This window comes from Cydia splendana, chromosome 25, assembly GCF_910591565.1.
Source record: "Cydia splendana chromosome 25, ilCydSple1.2, whole genome shotgun sequence".
Classification (NCBI taxonomy): Eukaryota; Metazoa; Arthropoda; class Insecta; order Lepidoptera; family Tortricidae; genus Cydia; species Cydia splendana.
Genome location: NC_085984.1, coordinates 264,639 through 288,420, shown reverse-complemented (window position 1 = coordinate 288,420; position 23,782 = coordinate 264,639). Strand labels below are relative to the sequence as shown.

Genomic DNA, 23,782 nt, shown 5'->3' with positions numbered 1-23,782 from the left:
CTAATAGTTTAGTTGGCTAATAAAATTTAATATAATTCGTTTAGAAAATTAACGCACCAAAATTATTAAAAAGTCTGCCTATAGCCAGTCCAGCGTGCTCATAATTACCTGTACCCTATTTGATGTTATCTACATGTCTATACAAAGAAATAAATAACAAACCGGCCAATTCCTTATACAATTCAGTAGGTACAATACATCTGTAGAACACAATTTACAAGCGCCCACCCACCGCCGCCCACGGCACCGCAAAAGGAACCAACCGAGCAACGAACCGACTGACTCAGCACGATCCGACAACAAATATGCTTTCTTTGTTAGCAAATGTTACGCCTGTTTTGGCAAAGAGATGGCGAAATAGGCCTGATGACAAATTTTGAAAACCCTTTTAATATCGTCGGTACACTTGTATTAGTTCCGAAAAACACTATATTTCAGTTATACTCATAAGATTTAACATAGATAATTGCATTTTATTATAGCTAGTTTAAACTTCGCGCGAAAACGCCTCGCATGCCATTTGTGACGTCATCATTTAGTTGGTGGTAGGGTGGTAGATATTGTTTACATACTTACAGTTACGAATTTCCCTTGAATCCGAATGATATTGTTAATTCAGCACCATATATTACGATTAGAGAAGATAAATACATTACAAAAATTTATCACAATAACTCATTTTACACAAAAACTCTCACACGGTTGCAGTTTAAGATGAATTATTTAGATACATGTAAATTTTGAGTGAAAATCACCGAACGCCGGTTTTACTTTTTCATTTTTCATTTTTTCTAGTTACGACAGCCAACATGGCAATGATAGTTCCATTCAGCCAAATAATTAAAAATGTTTGTTGTTGAAATATCGTATTATTTAGCATTTTATTTAAGTAATAACAAATAGATATCTACTTTATATCGTGTAATAATATTTTTTGGACGTAATAAATGTTTAGTGGCGAAATAACATTTTTTTTGCACCTTTCGAACTCTTTGGTGCCCACGTATAGATTTCGGTCAATGAGGTTGTCTATGTTGCTCTAAGAAATATGTTATGGATTGATGACGTCACTGTTTGGAACGTTTCTGATTGGCGTTTCAGTAAAAATGGCCGGTTGGAGAATTTTGCACTTTTACTTTATTGAATATATTAATAATCCTTCAGTTTATACTGAGATTGGGCCATTTTTTAGAATCATATTAACATTATGTTTCGTTGAAACCATTATTTCCATGATTCTTTGTTACTTGCAACAGGCCTATTGAAGAGTATACTGAAATGGTAGCAGTGTGACATCACGCGTCATATAGTTACTTATTGAGATTTGCGATACCCTACCAGGGTTGTGCATATATGTTAATACTATGTAGTCGACTCGTATGTAATATAAATACATATGTACATTGGATGCAAAATAAAGATCTCGATCTCTTCTGTGTGCAAAAAATGGAATGACTAGAACCGGCCGGGACTAGAACTCGTGACATTCGAATCCGAGAAGAGAATCCGCAAGGCCGAGAAGCAGGTTAACTGCTTATCACCAGGTGATTTGTATGCTTGCTTACCACTGACGTGGTAAAAAATATGATTAAGTACAGTCACCTGCAATAATATGTTACTCTTTGAAGGCCGTAAAAATATCTGATACAATCTAATTTGTAGAGCCATAAGAGCGTGTCACATATTTTTGCGGAAGAGTAACATATTATTGCAGGTGACTGTACTTCTAGATTGCCTTAGTACTACGACTACTACGATGAGTTACAAAATAATTATTCGATCTAATGAAAACTGTTTTAAATCTATACCTACAACAAGTAGAGGCCCTTTAATCTTGCGTGGAATCATCAGCCTCGACGCCATAGGAGCCGATTCAGCCATTAAGCCTTACTTGCCCATGATTTTATCAGCCGCCTACATTGCTGACGTACTTCCCAGACACAGTTTTAACTTTAACTGAGTATTCATGAATTTTATTACAACCACACAAGGCCTACAAATGGTCAGGAGTACTGCTGTAAGTACCTACACCTACCTGCAGAATGTAAGTTTTTCGCAATTTCATATCTTGTCACCGTGAATCATATGAGATCTCTAGCAGCTTTCATATTGATTTGTCATATGACAAAGGTATGAAATGGTACAAAAACACAGAGCAAGAATAAAAGAAAAGTGAGACTATGACCAGAACAAACTCGTTTGGTCATCTCCTCCTTCCCCCCTCGTCACTAGTAGTAGTAGTATAGTACTTCTGAGAACACAAATCGAATTCCTTGACTGCAAACCACTGCATAATAAACACATATGACATAAGTAATAAAAGGCAAGGCTAACAAGATTCAATACTTGTAAAGTCAATTCAAAACAATAATATTCTAGTCAGGCAGCCGACGACGTGCGTGCGTAGGTTACTAATGTTACTATCACTATGTCGCAGTCGGATCGTATAATCCGCCGTATTACATTACAGCTAGCCGTTTTCAAAAACAGGGCCGTTTTGAAATGCGGCGGTTTAACGATTAGCCGGATTGAATGCGGCTGATTGAGAATCCGCCGGAATGTATTCGGCGCCATACGTTCTTCAACACAGCTAGCCGTAATGTAATACAGCGAGTCATTAGCCGCCGCTTTGACAGTTTTTAGTTCCCATTTTTAACACCCGTGGCGCTGCCTGACAAACGCTGGGGTGTCCATCAAATCTGGAGTTCGTCGGACTGTTTCTTTTCAAAAAACATTTCTTTCGCAACTTAACTAGACGGAGCCCCGCTTCGCGGGGCCCCTATTTCTGAGCGGTTTGCCCTTCGGGCATCTGAAGCTACCTAACGAACCTAACCTACCTGCCTATTGATTTAGTGAGACGTCCATGAAAACATTACATTTTGGGGAAAAAAGCGTAGGTAGGTAAGTAGGTTAGGTTCGTTAGGTAGCTTCAGATGCCCGAAGGGCAAACCGCCCAGAAATAGGAGCCCCGCTTGCGGGGCTCCGTCTATTTAAGTTGTGAAGGAAATGGTTTGGAAAAGAAACACATGTAGTGCGGTGGGACCATGGTAAAAATAAATTAAATTGCAAACATTGTCAAACTCCGGTTACGTAGGCGACCGAAAGAACTGGTCACTCTACAATCTAAATAAAATAGTAGTACGATGCGGCTAAACGTAGGCCGCCTTATTGAAGAACGTATCGCAATGACAATCCGGCTAATCGTCGAACCGCCGCATTTCAAAACGCCCCTGTTTTTGAAAACGGCTAGCCGTAATGTAATACGGCGGATTATACGATCTGACTACGACAACTACATACATACTAACATAACACCACTTAACTGACCTTGCGAGGACCTTATGTCTTGGCTTGTATAGGTTCCAATTATCAGTCAACTGTATTGACGATGGGACAGTCGCCACCAGATATATCGGAGCGGTCAAGGTGCTCAAAACTATCTGAACACGCGTCTATTGTCATTCATGGCGTTAGAGTGCGTGTTCAGATATTTTGGAGCAACTCCCGACGCTCCGATATATCTGACTGCGGTTGTACAATAATTAAACTCTAATATACAATATACGCCTCGTAACGAACTATGATGTTATCGCAGAGGGAATCAAGCAATTTTGAATTCTATGCAAACGGAATAGTGTTTTGTAAACTGGGGTTTTAATTGTTTATTGTGTAAAAGTGGTGTGGTCCTCGGTTTGTGTTTAATGTCTATTAATTAGCGGGTGAGCGGAGTAAGGTTAACAAAGTGAGTGAAGGAAAGTTAAGTTTTATTACTGTACCAAAGTTAAACTCGCTAGGTTTCAAAATTTTATTCACAAAAAAGTTATTCTTTATATTTTCAACTTATTTTTATGGTTTTTTTTCTTTTTATTTAACTTTCCTAGATCGTTTTAGTGTGTTCATTTTACTTTTAAGTGTGCGTAACACATCCTTTTTCAATGCATCAGGCTCGATGTACACATTAATTAATGCTAAGTGTGAGTTCATACAACCTGCTAATTGCCTTCAATAGTATGAATTCGCACTTAACACGAATCACTGTGTAATCGTGTCTTACGTGTAACGATTCTGATTATTTAAAACCAAAAAGGTTATCATCACGATGCTTGCTAGTTTGTTTAGGTCTGCAAGTTAGGTGTGCATCGGCCTTGCACCGCTGCAGTGCAGTTGCATTGTATTGCAACATGACTGGCGATGTATATGCTCACTCGCCTTGTTAGGAGCGGGCTGCGGAGTCACGAGACTGAGTCACGGTTGTGTGACTGTATAATCACGTTGGGGACACAGTATTCTGTAGGGACACAATGTTGGGACAAGATTGGACTTTTTATTTTCATTTCATTTTATTTTGTTTAGGTTAAATCTTGTTGTGCAACGGTTTTGCATCACGGCCGAGTTCACCTTGTTAGGAGCAAGTTGTTAAGTGCTCACATGAAGTGAGTCACGGTTGTGACTGTTCAATTAGGCTGGGGACACAGTATTCTGCGGGGACAGCATATTGGGATAAGATCTGACGACCTACAAACCTTGGAAATAAAGGAAAATGGAAAATATGCTCCTTCGTCCGAAAATAGGCCCTTTCGAAAATGTTGTGATATGTAAGGGCTACACCGAGCGTTTGCCCTAGCCCGCGTCATGAGATGGGACTCATGGGACGCACGCAGAGGCAGCGCCCGCCAAGGTGTAAGGGCCATTGACAGTTGATCAAATCTAACATTTACTAGATTATTGAAATATTTAAACAATGAACAAGGTACTTCATTATTACACAGCACTACCCAACTAACAATTTGAGGCACAATTTAGGTTTATACGACCAAATTTTGTGGTCGTATAAACGTCGTATATACGTTTATACGACGCGATTTGGGCGCAGCTTATTCAACTTAAAGTCGTAAAAAAGTCGAGTAATGGTCGTTTTAATGCCTATTTAGTTGCATAGTCGTCGTATATGCGTCGCCGATTCGACACTTCGTCGTATAAATAGTAACTACTACGACGCTTAATCGACTTAAGGAAGAGTAGTGCTGAGAAATACGATATGTATACGACTTTAAGTTGAGTTATTGCCGCTTAAAGGTCGTATAAATAACTTATTTCTTCAACGCAATTTCCGCTTCGGCTTGTGTCAAAAATGACATCAATATTAACAGCAAGTGGTGTGAAATTGTATCTTTGAAAGAAGGTATAAGTGGCCATTTTTTTTAAGTTGGTGGTTTATGATATTGGAGACAAAAGTGTATATTATATCTGTAAACTACTGCGCAGTTAAATTTACTGATGTTTGCTATATAAGTTTATAACTAATTGTTGATGCGCTTTTAAAATTCTTACTTATTTAATTATTTTAACAAATTATGAAGCAGATGCCTTATAGGACAGTTATACAACTTGAGGTTGTATAATCTATACGTTTGATTTGGAATAGTCGCCATAGCTTTTCAAAGGGTGTATAAATGTTTATTTTACCACATCTATTCGACTGTTGATTGAATAGCGGTAGTATAATAGCACTTTTGCTACTTAAATACGGATAGCGGTCGCCATTACGACATTATTACGACCGTAATAATGAGGACCTCTATGCGACCAACTGTCGTGTAAGAAAGTTCTATAGGAGTCGTCGTGATACCTACTATACGACTGTCGTATACAATGGTAGAATAAACGTTTATTCGACCTTGCTATACGACAATAAGTTTACCGACTATTAGTCGTATAAAAGGGTAGAATAAGCGTTTATTCGACCTTGCTATACGACAATAAGTTTACCGACTATTAGTCGTATAAAATGGTAGAATAAACGTTTATTCGACCTTGCTATACGACTACAAGTTTCACCGACTATTTAGTTGTATAAAATGGTAGAATAAACATTTATTCGACCTTGGTACACGACAATAAGTTTATCCGACTATTTAGTTGCATAATGCACCATTAGTCAAAATGACGACTGTTATGCTACTTTTATAATACTTCGAGTCGTATAGCTACTTGATATACGACCAAATTGTTTGTTGGGTATGGATCTAGTAATTGCTCTGGAATTTCGTAAATAACCGCGTGTTCATATTAATAAACTTCAATTATTCTTGTTTATAAATCGCCACAGTGACGTGACCTTGAGTTATTGAAGGATGTATGTTCGGCTCGCTTCTGGTTATGGATCATAAACTTCAGAGCATTAGCTCACCGCGTGGGAATGCACCACAAACAAACCTATCAGGGGGCCTACTGCGAACACCGAAGTTCGCAAATTGCGGGCATCTTTCTCTTCTACTCCAATTTTAGTACTGGGTAATTATGATTTGCATTAATGTACCAGTCAGGTTTTTAATGAATGAGTAAGTAAATATCCTTTATTGCACCATAAAGTAAAAAAAAATACAAATAAGCGAAATACAAGCTTAAGACTAGGTAACAACAGGCGGTCTTATCGCTAAAAAGCGATCTCTTCCAGACAACCTTTGGGTGGCAGGAAAGTTAAGTATGAGTTATATTTAATAACAATAATAACTTGTGAGCTCTGTTATCTGTAGATTTTACATCTGCATAAGGTATGCACACAATATAATGAAACATACCTATGAGTTGTAGGTGGTGGTGTGGCTACCATACTGTAATGTATGTATACATACTCTATATAGGTATATATACAAGTAAAAGTAGTCATTTTTGTATAAACCAGATTAGATAGAACATTGGCCAATCAAACTGTTGTTATTTTAGTATCTGCAGGGCCAGATTTTCGCCTAGGTCCAGGTAACCTAGCAATGGTTTTGTGATGGAGAAGGGGCCCCCCCTAAATTCTAAGTGCCATACCAAGTGCCTAAGGCCCTAGGTCTTGGCCTGTGTATATTAAATAACAACAGGGGTGACACTAATTCATAAAACAAGAATCAATAAATGAAAACCTAAAAAAGCTAAAATTTAAAGATGTGGAGGGTTTTTATGAATCAAGTTTTCAATTATAATATAATAGGTATCGCACATGTTACGAGAATGTATACGGCCATGTAAGTCATGTAATCATTACGCAACAACTGTCCACTTCATCTCAAGCATCTTAAGCAAACTAATAAATTTCCACTTAGGCAAAACTTCGAGACACTACTTAATGTGAATTTAACTACCTTGTTTGTTATGGATACTTGGGTAGTTTAATTTTATTTATTCATTTTAGGATTGTTTATTTATTTAGACTTTCTTTTCTCTGGATTGTACTGCACTTGAACCTAAGGCTAATGATGGACAAAAATGTGTAACAATATCAGAATACATCAGTCACCAGCAATAATCTTACTTAGCACAATCTTATATGGAGCCATAGGAATGTATCTTCACTGTCTAGAACACTATTGCAGCTGACTGTACAACAAAGTTGGTTAATCTAATCTCTGACATCATGACCATTTTGTCAAGTGATGAAGCAGTAAAATTGTGTGCAGCTCACAGACTATACTCTGGTCAAGAAGTGAAAGTGTTACACAATATTTGAGATGCAAACATTATTCATCTGTGCATTATTTTACTAAAAGACCGATTTCAACTACATCTACATTATCTAAAGGATATAACAGTTTGCCACAAGCTAATAGGCCTTATTTTTAAGAGACATAAAAGTTATTTTCAAATTAGTATTATTTATTTTTCTGTGTTATTCCGAATGAATTTGACTTTAAGCAATTTTAAATCTTATGTCATTCAGACAAATCTGAAATTAATAATTGCAAGTGCCTGTATGAAGTATATTTTTTTAAGATACAATTTGCAAAAATGCATGAAATAAAGCCTATACTATTACTAAACTTGCATAGACAAAGTATTAATTCCGATTGTCATGTGTAAACAACATAAATATTGAATGAAGGATATCTATGTGATTATTTTCTACTTCAACATATTTATTGTGAAGCTGATAATTTGATTTGATAACAATCTAAAATTAACACAGACCAAAATGACCTCACTCCATGAATGGAAACGTCTCAGGAGTAAACAAGTGAATCACCTTACTACCTCATTCTATTAGGATTCCAATTAGAATCTACCAATTCATCCAAACCTCTGTTTAAAACATTAGAGTAAATTTCACCTTACAATACATACACATTGTACGCTTACTGACGTTGTGTCAGCTGTAGCGCATGCAACAAAACAGCTGGTTGTACAGCTAGTAGAAATCGCGCAAAACCCAGGTTCAAGAACAGAGCTCTCACGACAACCGCGCTACAATGCAAATGCTCGGCGACCGGAACGACAATTATCCACGCCGTGCCCTTAATAACACTCACCAGCAGTTCAACTTCTTTATAGACGACAAATCCGACTGTTTGGAACGCGCTATCACCATCTCCTCTGTCAAGCGAGCCATGGTCGCTCGCAGCACTTCACTGCTTCAGAGTATAACAACAAACTTAATACAAAACACGAGGCTTCGTTTAGATCGGCGCGAGGTGCGACATGGCGCTCCGGGTCACGGCAACTTCGTAGCGAGTGCGAATAAAAACTGAAAACAATACAATGCACGGTCGTGACGGTCGACGATCATCCATCCGTCACTCGCTGAGGGGTATTTTAAACCTTTAACTAGGCTGATAAAACGATGACAATGCGATGTAAACACTTTCGTCGGAGTGAAGTTAAGCACTTTCAAAAAACGCTTCAAAACTGTCATATTTGCGTTTTATTATTTGTTGTTTTGATTAAAATAAATTTTAAGCCTTCTTTTAATACCATTCACCACCACAAACTATCACATAAATACTAGATTGGAGTCACGCTGAATTACCCATGGCTTTGACTACGATACACCATGAAATCGATATTATTGAAAGGAGGTTGGTTGCATTTTGCACATCAAAACGCACAAGAAAAGTGACGTTAACACTTATTTGACAGTGACAGTTAATCCTAATTTGAGATTTGAGGAGTTGGAGACGAATGATTTCAGCAGAAATAGGGTGAAACATGGAGTCCAACGGTCTGGAGGACAAGGATGTGGGGCCGGAGGTGCAGATCAGCTTCCCCGAGTCCGTGACGAGCCGCATCGAGGAGCTCATGGGCGGCACGGAACAGTTCGATAGCGAAGAGGTAAACAAACCAGATTTCTATGTATTACATGTTCTGATGCTTATTTACCATAGCAGTAAGCATTAAAATTATTACCTTAGAGTCAGTCGAGTTAATATTATAATATGATGTCCTAAGTTTAGTAAGAAAGTCTTATAAACACTCGAAATCCTATTCTTGGATGTCACATAAAACATGCAGTGTAGCTGTAGAGTGCATATTATTTACAGAAACAAATATACTCCTTCTAAGTGTATACATTAATTTAAAGACAGTCTGATTTGTAGAGATATTTATACAAAAAAGGCCTATATCTTTTAGCCGATACATTTTCTTGATTCATGTAGTTTAGGTTTTTTACAATATTTATTATCAAATAAATCAAAAAATCAAAAATATACTTTATTCATGTAGGCCTAGCAACAAGCCCTTATGAATCGTTGCTAGGTATTATTTAGCCAATACATTATTGTTATGTTATCATTAACCCTTATTTGTACACTGAATGTTAACAAATTATACACCTAAACCTTCCTCAAGAATCATTGATAGGTGAAAACCGCATGAAAATCAAATGAACAAACAGACAGACTCGTCGGGTGACTTTGTTTTATAAGGTATAGTGAATGTAGTGATCTACCCTAAAAGGATTAATTTCTGGGTTTACTGACCTTGAGTAAATAATTAAACTTGATGAAATGAATGAGCAATAAACCTTCCATGTATGTCCAGTTTGACGCCGTGTCCTACATCAACCGAGTGTTCCCAACGGAGCAGTCGCTGGCAGGAGTAGACAGTGCAGCGGCGCGCTGTGAGATGCGGCTGGCGGGCGTGGAGGCCGACATCAGGCGCCTCGTGAGAGACCAGGCGCAGCAGCGGCAGGACGGCCATGACGCGCTGTTGCAGGCTCAGCAATGTATTGCTGACTTAGCTTTACAGGTATACTCCTTCATTATAAAACTTAAGACAGGGGTTCCCAATCTTTTTCAATCTATGGCACATTTGCCAGTAAAAAAATTATCTCTGCACCCTAACCTAACTAGGCTATTTCAAATATATAGGTGACATGGTGAGGAGGACTGCCTCACGGCTCTTTACAGTTAAAGTTGCATAGTGCCCCACAGGCAATGACCTTTTATATGTAGACGTGTGACGTTCATAGTTGACAAAACTAAAATTTGATCCAACGATTTTGACAACTTGACAGGTTGGCGTCACCCATACAACTAACTAAATATAGGTTCCGGAACCTATATTTGATGGCTCACGATCGTGCGCCTGGTACCATATCTACCTCTTTTTACTTACATCCATGCCCACAGGGCGCCGCGACATACAGTTTGGGAACCCCTGACTCGAACTGAACTCTAGTAGCTAACAAAGCCCTTGCCGAGGCAGCCTACAGATTAGAATGACTAAAGAAACAATGTTAGTGAGTATAATTTAATAATTTCAATAGATACTGTACAAACACCAACACTCCTAGCTGTACATCGGGGGACCTTATTGTCCTTCTTACAAAAGGGATAAGATCCCCCGATGTACAGTTACCAGTGGGGCGATGGTATCTAAAGACAAGTTTCTAATGAGAGTTAAAAGAGGAGGCCTTTTTGGAAACAAGCCCTTTTAGCTAAAATTTATTGAATATTGGATTTGTTATTTACTCAGGTGACAGACATCAACAAGAAAGCGGGTCGCAGCGAGAGCATGGTGCGCGAGATCACCGCCGAGATCAAGCAGCTGGACCGCGCCAAGAGCAACCTGACGGCCGCCATCACCGCGCTCAACCACTACCACATGCTGTGCGGCGCGGCCGCCTCGCTCCGCGCCATGGCCTCGCAGAGGCAGTACAGCGCCTTGTTGCCACCTTTGCAAGCTGTCATGCAGGTAACTCAAGCAAATAGAATAGGAAAGGTACATTACAAAGTGGGTATAGTTTCATTTTCATGTTTCTTTATGCTTACTTGCAACAGTTGTGATCTCCATCTAGGTCGCATGGTAAGGACTATTACCATTGAATAATTTTACGGTTTAGACTCACTTGTTTTCAGTCACTCGCGCGACATGTTTCGGAAAGCCTAGGTCTCCTTTCTCAAGCACTAACAGTGCGAGCAGCGTTCACGACGGCCGTGTATCGCGTACTGTACGACTGAACATGTCGCGCGAGTGACTGAAAACAAGTGACTCTAAACCGTAAAATTATTCAATGTTAGTATGTCTCACAACAGTTTAAATTCGACTATTACCATGTTTTTTTAAATTATAAGTCTAATAAAGTTAGTTTATCGTGGCGTACCCCGTCATTCTCATCCACTACCCTACATTTTATTATCCTTCGATCGGGATATAAACGCAGCTCCATAGTTTTGAAACAAACAGTTAACTAATACGTTAATTGTGTCTGTCAGGTACTAGAGCACTTCGAGCGCTACCGCGACATCCGCTCCCTGAGCGCGCTGCGCGATGACGTCACGGCGCTGCGGCACTCCCTCGCCGCGCAGATACTAGCCGACTTCAAGGAGGCCTTCACAGGTGACAGCTCCCTTTCTCAATAACAAAATAAAAGAAAAATTCATTGTCTTGGTCGAGACTCAAACTCGCAACTGTAGTACGGCTACCACCAGTTTTGACGTTGACATAACGCTCACGTCTACGTAATTTACTTTCTGTACATCTCGCTTGCACTAATATGTCTGTACGAGCGAGATGCATAGAAAGTAAGTTACGTAGCGAATATGTCAATGTCAAAACTGGTGGTAGCCGTACAGTTCGCGGTCACTCTACAAACTGAGCTACCGAGACATACCTGTTGACAGTGAATATTTCCACCATATCCTTCATATGGTTCGCATTACGATTAAAATTCAGACCTTCTTCTTCCTCGGTCCCTCATTGCTGAGGATCGCGACCATGTATGCTACGTCTCCACCATTATATTATTCAATTATTAAAATTCAGACCATTAGGTATGAATCACTGTAATTTGATAATAAACGTATTTGACATTGTTTCAGCTGGTAAAGCGAGCACAGTGTCCGCTAAAACTCTGAGTGAAGCGTGCGGCGTGGTGGACGCGCTAGAGCCTAAAGTCAAGCGTGAGCTGCTCACGTGGTTCACTACTATGCAGTTGCAGGTCCGTTTCATTGTTTAACAACCGTAGATAGGTACATAGATCTCGCTATGTAGAAAATAGCGCTAGAATCACACACAGACATAGGTATACAAGGTATCGAGTGTACGAGAGACACGGGCACACACACAACTAAAAAATCGGCACGGATGCCGAGGCGTCCTTATTAGCATGTCTGGCATGTAAGACACCCTTGGTATGCCATGAGAATAGGCTTGTGTCGGTCATGAACTAAGAACTGTTAAGAATGTAATCCCATCAAGGACCGAAAGGAACTAAATCTTTTTGTACGCTCTTAATCGGTCTTTAGGTCCTTTAGTTCAGTGGGATTGGTGAGCGCTTGACATGAGTGAAACAGAAAATAGACTGAACGAAATGGTTCACAATGACGCTGGCACGAGTGCGAACGAGATAAAAGAGTGACAAACAGTCCTAAACCTGAAAAGTACGAAGAAATATCGAATATTTTTTCTGTATTTTTTATTTTATTTTATTATGTATAGCTTTTTGATGTTTAATCGTCATATAGTATCGTACAACTTGAATCGTAATTCAGTTGCCAAACATTTAGGAAAAAAACTACTGTAAAATTGATTCATACATTCCCAGCTCTCAAAGACCGAACTGAACTAAAGGAACTAAACGACCGAACTAGTTCGTTTGACCGATTGACCGAGAGCGGAGCGCTCTCTGTAGTGACCGAGCAGGCACAAGCCTACATGAGAACGCCTAGGGATGCCTCGGCATTTCCAAGCACACCTCGGCATGCCTGAAGACGTCTCGGCAATATGCCGGAAGATCCCTTGTCGTGCCATGCCGATAGCGGGCGACGAGCCTTAATCTATCTATGTATTTGTCAACTCTGTGTATTGAACAGCAGATTTTCGTCTCTGTGTGTGTGTGTGTGTGTAAGTTAAGAGGCCGTTATGTGAAATTGATGGATTTGGTCGTTGAAATTGTACACTTTTTGTTACGTAATATCTAAATATTTAGCAAGTATTGGTTTCTATTAGCACGTCTTCTCATCTTGGCTTTTAATAATGAGGTCGCGAGCGTGCGTCACCGGTAATATATGACAAGAAGGGGCAGTTTTTAAAAATTCATCAAAAAGTTATGGTAGTAAATTATACTAAATGATGTATAAGAACAGTTTCAGGAAATGTTGTTAATTGTTTAAGTATCAAAATTACGTTGAAATTAAGTCGATTTTCAGAGAAATTGTCACCTGATTTGAAGTAATTTCTACTTCAAAGTCATAATAACAAAAATGTAGTCTACTAAAGTTGGGGTACAGGATATGTGTAATACAAAATTACCATTTTTAGCTCCAACCTTTACGAAACTTACAAATAAGATCGACAAAGTCAGTGCTTTACGCGCGTTTACCTAAAGGAAAAAAATCATTACTAATTTAGTGAGCCTGTTTTAAAAAAAAATATTTGTAAAGATTCAAGATGGGAAGACTTGCGAATAGAAACCAGTACATGTTATTTCTTTTAGGTAGCAAAAAGTGTAGAATTTCTTCGTCAAAATATATCGGTTTTACATTTTTGCGACTAAAATCGATAACGGCCTCTTAATAAAGTTTGTTTTGTTATAGGAATACGAGCACCTGTTCTCGGCGGAGCAGGAATGCGCGTGGCTCACACACATCGAGCGCCGCTACGCGTGGCTCAAGCGACATCTGTTGGCCTTCGAAGATGGCGCCGGGAACGTGTTCCCGAGGTCGTGGAGGCTTAGCGAGAGAATCACTACGCACTTTTGTGAGGTAACACGTTTGTGAGGTAACACTTTGATGAGAATGTTGATGTATCATTTTTGAGAGGAAACTCTATGGCTCACACACACCGCGCGTCGCTACGCGTGGTTATTCCGAGGTCGGAGATCGTGGCGGCTTAGTGAAAGGCTTACTACGTTTGTGAGGTGAAATATTTGTGACTTGCATTGCAGTTTTATGAGGTAACACTTATCGGAGGTATCATTTTTGTGATTGTAACACTTTTGTGAGGTAAGTATACCACTTTTGAGAGATACCTCCGTGACTCACACGCATTCAAATTTTAAACTAAATAAAAAGGGTTGTTTTTGATTGTTTTTCACTTATTTTAGAATGAAAGAGTCTGACTTCGACACTATACTCGATCTACTAATAATACAGTTTATATTTGCAGGTGACGAAAACCCAACTGACGGCGTTGCTGGCGGCGCGACGGAGCGAGCTCGACGTGAAGCTGCTTCTCTACGCCATACAGAAGACGTATGCCTTCGAGTTATTGCTGCACAAGAGGTTCCAAGATGATGGTGAGTTATTATAGTTCGTTTTTTTAGCATTATAAAGAACTTGAAAGAAGGTAAGCGATCTTGACATGTCTTTTAATGGAAAAACGCTTTTTAAAAATCAATAACTATTACTTATGAAAGCGGAAGAATATAAATGATCGTATTAGATTCATTATTGTTACATATTTGCCGTAACTTATTTATAAAAAGTGTTTTTCAATTAAAAGACACATCAAGATTGTTTACCTTATTTCTAATGCTAAAAAAAACGAACTGTACCTGACTGAGGCCCATACAAAGGTACGCTTCCTTTCCATTGTATATTAAATGATTTCAATAAATGAAAATTGCATTTGTCTTGATAAGTTTTGCTTATAGTCAGACTACAGTATATACTAGATTTATGTACGTTTCCCACCGACCGGCTGGAATCGCGCCGCGCCGGAGCGTATATATTTTCAATGTGCCTATACATTATGTATGGCAGAAGCGACGGCGTCCGTCTGGAGCCGTCAGCGTCCGCGAGGAGCCGAGCGGCTGGCGGCCGTACAAATGAAATGCGCTCTGAGTCCGCCCGTTTGGTGGGAAGCGTACTTTAAAGGTCTTAAAGGAACACCAAAACGTATACAGTACAGCAAAATATTTGAGTTGTATACCTGACATCTGCTTATCTCCAGTCGTATCCTCATTGCTAAGAGTCGTGACTAGAGATGCAACGGATAGTTGTTTGGCCGGATACCGTATACCGGATATACGGCCTGACCATCGGCCGAATATCCGGTATCCGGCCGCCGAATATTCGGCCTGCGGAACTACACCTACATTTCGGTTTTTCAGGTCCGCATTCTGCTAGTTCGCGCGGACACATTTCTAGGTTCGAAATGAGTGCGCGTGCAAGTCAGTGGAATGTTTAAATTGTTTTAAAGTAATAAACAAGTACGATTATGATCAAGACTGTTTCTTAAATCCGATTAGTTTACTTCGAAATCAAGCAATGTTACTATCCGGTGTCCGGCCGGATATTAAAATCATGGCCGGATAGGCCGGATACCGGATAGTAACCGAATATCCGGTGCATCTCTAGTCGTGACACCACAGACTCTTAGCACCACTTTCTTCCAAGCACTCCTATCCTACGCCGTTTAGCACCCAAGTAGCATGGAAGTGTCGGCAACATCAATATAGCAGCCAATTAAGAACTTAGAGTGATTTAAGGGACGTATAAGAGTGTCAAAAAAGATTTAAGCTGTATAAACGGTACTTTACAGACATTATACAGCTCAAGCTGTATAAAATCATTATAAAGGATTCTGCGGATGCATGGGGTGCTTTATCAGAATATAAAAAATCTACTATAAAACTAAAAGTGTTGTGAGAGACTACAAGCTAATTCTATCGTAAAAGCTGTATACAGGCTGTATTGTAGTAACACTTGGCACTTTTAGCTGTACAAAAGTATCTGTCAACTCCGTTTTAAAACATTAAGTGTTGTGAAACACTACAAGCTAATTTTATCGTAAAAGCTGTATACAGGCTGTATTGTAGTATCACTTGGCACTTGTAGCTGTACAAATGTATCTGTCAACCCCGTTTTAAAGCTATTTCTTATGGCGTAATCTTACTCTCCTATAAGAATAGTAGTTGTATAACTTCTGTCTGTAAGGGTATTATAAAACCCAATGAATAAATGGCAGCTATAGTACAGCTTTTTTCTGTATTACTGATAGAGTCGCTTATAACAGTCTTTTGGCGTAATTTTACACTCGTATAAGTATAGTAGTGTAATGATTTCTGAAAATAAGTGTATTATAAAACTAAAGGAATATATGACAGTTACAGTACAGGTTTTTTATTTGTTATACGAATCTCTAAAGAGAATTATAACTTATGTACGGAGAACCGAAATACAGCCAAACGAATACAAATATTCTATTATAAAGCTGTTTTAATTACAAAAGCTGTAAAAGACACTCCATTTATTACACAGCACAGCTACTAAGATTATAATGCTCTCCAACTATCCTGTAGGCTGTTTAAAAATTGTCGCCATTTTACAATAAAAAAAAAACGTATTTGTAAATATAATTAAAGAAATACTTGCAAATATTTAGCAGACTAACGCCGTGTTATGATTACCAGCTAAAATAAATTGTTTAGCCTTAGAATTAATATTTATAAATATTTTTGATACTCTTAACCTTAAAAACAAACGGTAACTTTACCGATTTTTGATATATTCCTTATGGTTTCTCTTTGTTATTTTGCAGGCGCGTAAATATTTAGCCAGAAAAGATACACAGGTTCACAATAAATAATAATCCGCACTTACCAATAATGTAATATTCCATTCAAGTCCTGTATAATATTTACTTTTACTTTTACCATCCACTATAACACTTTATTGTCGCCATTACTATATTACGAATGGACAAGATTAAGACATTTTAGTTTCTTAAATGATTATTATTCTCTTGTAATTCTTTCTTATAACTCATTTAAAACTTATATTCTTATATCGTACTTATAAGAGATTATCTGTAGTGTTAAGAGCGCTCTTACAAGAAAAGTCGAAATAATGCAAAATTGATGATACTAGTCGACGAAATTCAGGACTTTGCGCTCATTATTAGAAACAATGAGTACTTGTTCCAGTAAAAGCGTCTTCTTATCTTTATAAATATCGTTGTAAATATTAGAAAAAGGACTTATTAAATTAGTAATGATTTTTTTTCTGATGGTCGTTTCCGAAAAACCCCGTGAAGCACTGAATGGCGAGCTCTTATTTGGAAATGTTGAGAATTTTACTCTGCTAAACCTGGCTATTTTGTATTACTAATACCCTGTACTTTAGGCATATCAAACTATATTTTTCCTACATACCTTTGAGAAAGAGAAAATCAAAGTAAAACGAACTCGATTTTCTCTCCGAAACAAGTGTCAATTCCTACGAAAATCTACTTAATATCGAAGTCATTTTCATACTCAAGCAATCTGCAACGTTTGCTTATACTGTTGGTATACATTAGTGTTTATGAAATTCTACTATAATTTTTTGGCAATTTTTTGAAAACTACTCTATATTACCGATGACGCGCGCTGCGCCAGCTCAGTGCCGCGGCAGAGCTTGTAGAGGCAGGACGTGTGTCGGTCGGCTCCGCACATTTTCAACGGCGACGACGAGGTTTTTTATCATTGTGTGCGGCGGGCGCCGTGTAAAACGCTATACTGTGTGCGTGTAAACCGCAACGAGAGACTTTGATCCTAGCACTGTTTTTATAGTATTATAATTTATAATGGTACAGTTTAATAAACTACCGGACAGGATTAAAAATATTTGAAACGACCTGACATTCTATATGTATTTATTTGACTCAAGATAGTACTCAGGGTCTGATGATGGAGCCGGAAGGTGGTCACCGGTACCAATCAACCATGCAACTAAACCACTTCGTGTTTAGGCTCGTTTTATTCATCTCAACAAGATCTTTGACACAAGATAGTACTCAGGGTCTGATGATGGAGCCGGAAGGTGGTCACCGGTACCAATCAACCATGCAACTAAACCACTTCGTGTTTGGGCTCGTTTGATTCGGCTCAACAAGATCTTTGACTTAAGATAGTACTCAGTGTCTGATGATGGAGCCGGAAGGTGGTCACCAGTACCAATCAACAATGCAACTAAACCACTTCGTGTTTAGGCTCGTTTTATTCGTCTCAACAAGATCTTTGACTTAAGATAGTACTCAGGGTCTGATGATGGAGCCGGAAGGTGGTCACCGGTACCAATCAACCATGCAACTAAACCACTTCGTGTTTGGGCTCGTTTGATTCGTCTCAACAAGATCTTTGGCACAAGATAATACTCAGGGTCTGATGATGGAGCCGGAAGGTGGTCACCGGTACCAATCAACCATGCAACTAAACCACTTCGTGTTTAGGCTCGTTTGATTCGTCTCAACAAGATCTTTGACACAAGATAGTACTCAGGGTCTGATGATGGAGCCGGCAGGTGGTCACCGGTACCAATCAACCATGCCACTAAACCACTTCGTGTTTAGGCTCGTTTTATTCGTTTCTATAAGATCTTTGACACAAGATAGTACTCAGGGTCTGATGTTGGAGCCGGAAGGTGGTCACCGGTACCAATCAACCATGCAACTAAACCACTTCGTGTTTAGGCTCGTTTGATTCGTTTCAACAAGACAGTACACAAGATAGTACTCAGGATCTGATGATGGAGCTGGAAGGTGGCCACGGGTACCAGTCTACCATGTAACTGAACCACTTCGTGTTTGGGCTCGTTTGATTTGTCGCAACAAGATCTTTGACACAAGGTAGTACTGAGGGTCTGATGATGGATCCGGAAGGTGGTGACCGGTACCAATCAACCATGCAACTAAACCACTTCGTGTTTGGCTTCGTTCGATTCGTCGCAACAAGATCTTTGACACAAGTTAGTACTCAGGGTCTGATGATGGAGCTGGACTGTGGCCACGGGTACCAGTCTACCATGTAACTGAACCACTTCGTGTTTGGGCTCGTTTGATTTGTCGCAACAAGATGTTTGACACAAGGTAGTACTGAGGGTCTGATGATGGATCCGGAAGGTGGTCACCGGTACCAATCAACCATGCAACTAAACCACTTCGTGTTTGGCTTCGTTCGATTCGTCGCAACAAGATCTTTGACACAAGTTAGTACTCAGGGTCTGATGATGGAGCTGGACTGTGGCCACGGGTACCAGTATACCATGTAACTGAACTACTTCGTGTTTGGGCTCGTTTGATTCGTCGCAATAAGATGTTTGACACAAGATACTACTCAGGGTCTGATGATGGAGCTGATGATGATAGACAGGTACCCGTCGCCACCTTCGCGCTCCATCATCAGACCCTGAGTACTACCTTGTGTCAAAGATCTTGTTGAGATGAATAAAACGTGCCTAAACACGAAGTGGTTTAGTTGCATGGTTGATTGGTACCGGTGACCACCTTCCGGCTCCAACATCAGACCCTGAGTACTATCTTGTGTCAAAGATCTTGTTGAAACGAATAAAACGAGCCTAAACACGAAGTGGTTTAGTTGCATGGTTGATTGGTACCGGTGACCACCTTCCAGCTCCATCATCAGACTCTGAGTATCACCTAGTGTCAAAGATCTTGTTGAGACGAATCAAACGAGCCCAAACACGAAGTTGTTTAGTTACATGATAGACTGGTACCCGTGGCCACCTTCCAGCTCCATCATCAGACCCTGTGTATCTTCAGTGTCAAAGATCTTGTTGAGACGAATCAAACGAGCCTAATCATGTTACTACATGGTTGATTGGTATCCGTGACCACCTTAATCATCATCAGATCCTCAGTACCAGTTCGTTTTTAAACCCTCGTTGATACAAACTTTACAACCTATAGGTACCAAATGCAATGACGAAACATGTAAATAAGCGAGTAGGTACCTATAATTTCTTTCGAGTAATATACCTTCATAAGTACGAGTATGGGGCTATTCATAAATTACGTCGTTTCAAATGGGAGGAGTGGGGGGGGGGGTCTGGACATCGGATGATGGTAACATGACGTAGGAGGAAACAGATTCATCCGAAGCTTGATTTTTGGATGATTTGAGGGGTGGGGAAGGTCAAAAATCGTCAAAAATAGATGACGTAATTTATGAACAGCCCCTATGTACATTTGCACTGCATTTAGTATTTTCGTACTTACCAAATAACAGTTTTAGAACTTTAAAAGTTAAGTACAGTTAGTGTTGTTATGGTTGATTTCAATATGCTTCGCGAAGGATCAAGAATGTTTAATCCATCATTGTAGTGCGAGTGTGGTAGAAGGGATCGGCATACTGAGCTCGCACGGCCTGCCGCAGCGCGTAAAATACCTAAACTCGCTCAACGCCGAAATGTAATAGCGCTCTTAAGGTTTCCTGTTACACCGAAATATAGCTGTAATGCAGCTATTATGCAGCTTATGTATTGCTTATACAGCTACTCTACAGCTCTAATAACGCCAAAGGCTGTATAATTTGGGCCCTTTTTTTACTTATAAGGGCTGTATAAGCGCTTATACAGCCTTTGTACAGCCTAACTGTACAGCTTATAGTATACAAATAAACTTTAATACAGCTTATATACAGCTTGCAATGCTACTTGGGCAGGCAAGCCTGGGGCTTGGGTCCTGCATATGCCTTTACTGTGTCTAATTGTCTATCCTCCGAGTAGGCGCTCTTCCTTCTTCCCTCCTACGTGATCGATCATCATCAATACCTCCAGACTACCACCTGACATGTGTGGAAGTGTAGGTAAATGAATAAGCTGTGTGTGTGTGTGCAGGGGCGGCGTTGCCCGACGGCGCGGAGCTCCACGTGGACCCTCAGGCCGTGTTCGACGCTGACGCCAAAGACGTAAGCTCTTTTACAGTATCTACATATGGTGCTACTTTATCGCACTACTCAGTGCCTATGTCGAAAATTTAAAGGGCCATATGTACTGTAAAACGTTGTACAATACACGTGCGAAAAGGTAATTTCTTACTTTTCGCACTTGTATTATAATGTACCATTATAATTATTATTTTATTTTTTGCCCTCAATATTGTTTGTGTGTCAAACCGGATCCCTTTGTTTGACATAATTATTGAAAGTCATAATGTAATCATAATGATTGTCAGATTATCATTAGTCATAATTCTGAAACCGTTAACTTTTCAGGATTTTCGTAAGGTTATCCTATAGATAGGTTAAGTTAGGTTTGTTTTATGGCAATCCTGAAAAGTTACGCGTTTCTGAGAAAAACCAAATTATGACTAACGAAAATGCGGACAAACAATACATTATGACATGACTTAAAACCTTTATTATTATTATTATAGTTATTTATTATACAAGAAGTTACAACTTTTTTGTAAGGACAATGCTCCACAAAACTACATTTAGTTTGACTGTGGAGTCTCACTATACTATACTTAATAAAATTTAAATATTATAATAGGTTTACATTTGGGAGTTAAAATACTTAGGTAAGTAGGTATGGTAGTAGTAGGTATTACAGTACTTATGGGAAACAATAGAGACCCTTGTCAAACATGCATCAAAGGTGACTCACTCGTACGCCGTGCGCCACCCACAGACGGGACGCACGCGGTGTAACTTTATTATTAACCTTAGTGCACTGTAATAAGGTTTACAATGGCTCGTTATGTATACATTACTGTTTAGGGTTCCATAGCTAAAATGGAAAAGTCGTAACCCTTATATTTTCGTCATGGCCGTTCGTCTGTCTTTCTGTCCGTATGTCGCAGCTATTTTACTCGAAAACTATAAAGTATATTTTAATGAAATAATGAAGTTAGGTGTATTTGGTAAGCCGTTACTTTTTTAGAAGTAAAAAAAAAATATGTATTTTAAGGGGGTATTTGACTCCATCCAGTAACATTAACTTGTTATGATAGCCCGGGACTATGGGAGGAGCCGCGCGGCCCGGCGGGCCGTGGGTCGGCATCATCGGAGCCTGCTTCGAGCCCTACCTGTCCATCTACATCAGCAGCCTCGACTCCAACCTGGCCTCGCTCATGGACAGGTTCATACAGGTCAGTAACACAGTCCTGGGGCTCCGACGCGGGCCCGGCGGGCCGTGGGTCGGCATCATCGGCGCCTGCTTCGAGCCCTACTTGTCCATCTACATCAGCAGCCTCGACTCTAACCTGGCCTCGCTCATGGACAGGTTCATATAGGTCAGTAACACAGTCCTGGGGCTCCGACGCGGGCCCGGCGGGCCGTGGGTCGGCATCATCGGCGCCTGCTTCGAGCCCTACCTGTCCATCTACATCAGCAGCCTCGACTCCAACCTGGCCTCGCTCATGGACAGGTTCATACAGGTCAGTAACACAGTCCTGGGGCTCCGACGCGGGCCCGGCGGGCCGTGGGTCGGCGTCATCGGAGCCTCTGCTTCGAGCCCTACCTGTCCATCTACATCAGCAGCCTCGACTCCAACCTGGCCTCGCTCATGTACAGGTTCATACAGGTCAGTAACACAGTCCTGGGGCTCCGACGCGGACCCGGCGGGCCGTGGGTCGGCGTCATCGGAGCCTCTGCTTCGAGCCCTACCTGTCCATCTACATCAGCAGCCTCGACTCCAACCTGGCCTCGCTCATGGACAGGTTCATACAGGTCAGTAACACAGTCCTGGGGCCCGACGCGGGCCCGGCGGGCCGTGGGTCGGCGTCATCGGAGCCTCTGCTTCGAGCCCTACCTGTCCATCTACATCAGCAGCCTCGACTCCAACCTGGCCTCGCTCATGTACAGGTTCATACAGGTCAGTAAAGCGTCTGCGGTCGCTGGCTAGCCTTCAAACCGTCTGACCTTGGTCTGTGGGTCCGTCTGAGTTGTCTGGCTAGACGGCGGCAGACCGCAGTGTGTTCAGAACTCGCGGACGGACAACACGTATTGCAAGCGCACAAAATGGCGCCTAACCTTTCAGAAAGTTGGCGTGGCATTAGTATCTACTCATACTTAAATGCAATGATAAAAAAAAAGGTATGGATGAAACGCTGGCTCAAGAAACGGCATTTGTGGAGTCATTTCAACTTAATGAATTTGCTGGACTACGGGGACATGCATAACTTTCTGAGAATGAAGGGGAACGTATCTGATGAATTATTATAAACTAGATGAAAACCCGGCTTCGCTCGGGTAAAATAAATAATAGTAATAGGTAATACTCATTTTGAATTAAGTAATTATTTACTTTTAGACTTCATACCTTCATCAAGGCGGTTACAAACCTATCTCATCTCAGAAAACTTTAAATCCGTAACATACAATCATAACTCGAAAAATTTACTATTCCGATATATCTAAAAACAATTATGTAATTAAAAAAACCTAATCCGCTTTTCTGGTAGCAGTTCGGTTCTGTAAGGGTCGCAGTTCTAACCTAACTTACTTCTGGTTGCAGTTTGGTTCTATAAGGATCACAGTTCTAACCTGACCCACTTTTCTGGTCGCAGATCGGTTCTGTGAAGGCCGCATTTATAACCTAGCCCACTTTCCAATCTCAAAAGAGGGAACCCTTTTGTACCTACCCTTCATGGCACTAAAGTGAAAATATGGAAATTATCACTACTATTTCATTCCTTAATATTAATGCCTATCCGTTAATATTAAATTCGTTTACAAAAAAAAACTGAATAAGTGCGAGTCGGACTCACCCATCAAGAACGGAACACTTTTTAATATTTGTTGTTATAGCGGCAACAGAAATACATCATGTGTGAAAATTTCAACTGTCTAGCT

At 40.1% G+C, this 23,782-nt stretch overlaps 2 protein-coding genes across 5 annotated transcripts in view; one reads left to right on the top strand and one right to left on the bottom strand.

The window, feature by feature from the left end:
• Nucleotides 1-8,602, bottom strand: part of LOC134802757 (dynein axonemal assembly factor 11) — a 52,994-nt gene extending 44,392 nt beyond the window's left edge. For 2 of the 4 annotated variants that reach the window (XM_063775447.1, XM_063775448.1), the window contains exon 1: nucleotides 8,292-8,602. In XM_063775447.1, the coding sequence (XP_063631517.1) occupies nucleotides 8,292-8,371 (80 nt within the window). In that variant the 5' untranslated portion in view covers nucleotides 8,372-8,602. The remainder of the gene's footprint in view (nucleotides 1-8,291) is intronic. The other 2 variants (XM_063775450.1, XM_063775451.1) reach the window with 2 other exon arrangements.
• Nucleotides 8,603-8,919: 317 nt separating this feature from the next.
• LOC134802978 (vacuolar protein sorting-associated protein 53 homolog) overlaps nucleotides 8,920-23,782 on the top strand; it is a 42,179-nt gene continuing 27,316 nt past the window's right edge. The window contains exons 1-9 of the mRNA XM_063775713.1: nucleotides 8,920-9,090; nucleotides 9,802-10,008; nucleotides 10,738-10,956; nucleotides 11,478-11,601; nucleotides 12,084-12,202; nucleotides 13,800-13,967; nucleotides 14,371-14,500; nucleotides 20,823-20,893; nucleotides 21,940-22,077. Of these exons, the coding sequence (XP_063631783.1) occupies nucleotides 8,968-9,090; nucleotides 9,802-10,008; nucleotides 10,738-10,956; nucleotides 11,478-11,601; nucleotides 12,084-12,202; nucleotides 13,800-13,967; nucleotides 14,371-14,500; nucleotides 20,823-20,893; nucleotides 21,940-22,077 (1,299 nt within the window). The 5' untranslated portion in view covers nucleotides 8,920-8,967. The remainder of the gene's footprint in view (nucleotides 9,091-9,801; nucleotides 10,009-10,737; nucleotides 10,957-11,477; nucleotides 11,602-12,083; nucleotides 12,203-13,799; nucleotides 13,968-14,370; nucleotides 14,501-20,822; nucleotides 20,894-21,939; nucleotides 22,078-23,782) is intronic.